Source organism: Plasmopara halstedii (assembly GCF_900000015.1).
Source record: "Plasmopara halstedii genome assembly, contig: Scaffold_3060, whole genome shotgun sequence".
NCBI classification, from domain to species: domain Eukaryota; phylum Oomycota; class Peronosporomycetes; order Peronosporales; family Peronosporaceae; genus Plasmopara; species Plasmopara halstedii.
This window is the reverse complement of record NW_020189964.1, coordinates 1,792,271-1,792,536: the sequence shown is the minus strand read 5'-3', so window position 1 is coordinate 1,792,536 and position 266 is coordinate 1,792,271. Positions and strand designations below refer to the sequence as shown.

General features: G+C 47.7%; 1 protein-coding gene across 1 annotated transcript in view; it reads right to left on the bottom strand.

The window, feature by feature from the left end:
• The window catches only part of PHALS_06866 (gag-pol polyprotein), a gene marked incomplete at both ends in the record, with an annotated part of 1,078 nt that continues 812 nt past the window's right edge, over positions 1 to 266 (bottom strand). Inside the window, one exon of the mRNA XM_024720230.1 lies at positions 1 to 236. Within this exon, the coding sequence (XP_024585449.1) occupies positions 1 to 236 (236 nt within the window). The remainder of the gene's footprint in view (positions 237 to 266) is intronic.

Below are 266 nucleotides of genomic sequence, written 5' to 3'. Positions count from 1 at the left end.
CTATTCAAACCGATACGTTTTCTGGTGCTCTGAATAGCCCAAAAATCGGCACAGCACGGCTTTCGCGTCCAACTTCGAGCGTTTCTCTTTTGGAACGTGTACGAACGCGTGGCAGCCAAATACCTTTAGGCTGGCTAATAGCGGTTTCTTGGCCGTCCAAAGCTCGTAAGGTGACTTCTCGAGATTATTAGCACGCCATGGACACCGATTTCGGATAAACATTGCCGTCATAATTGCTTCTCCCCAGTAGTGTTTAGAAAGACCAA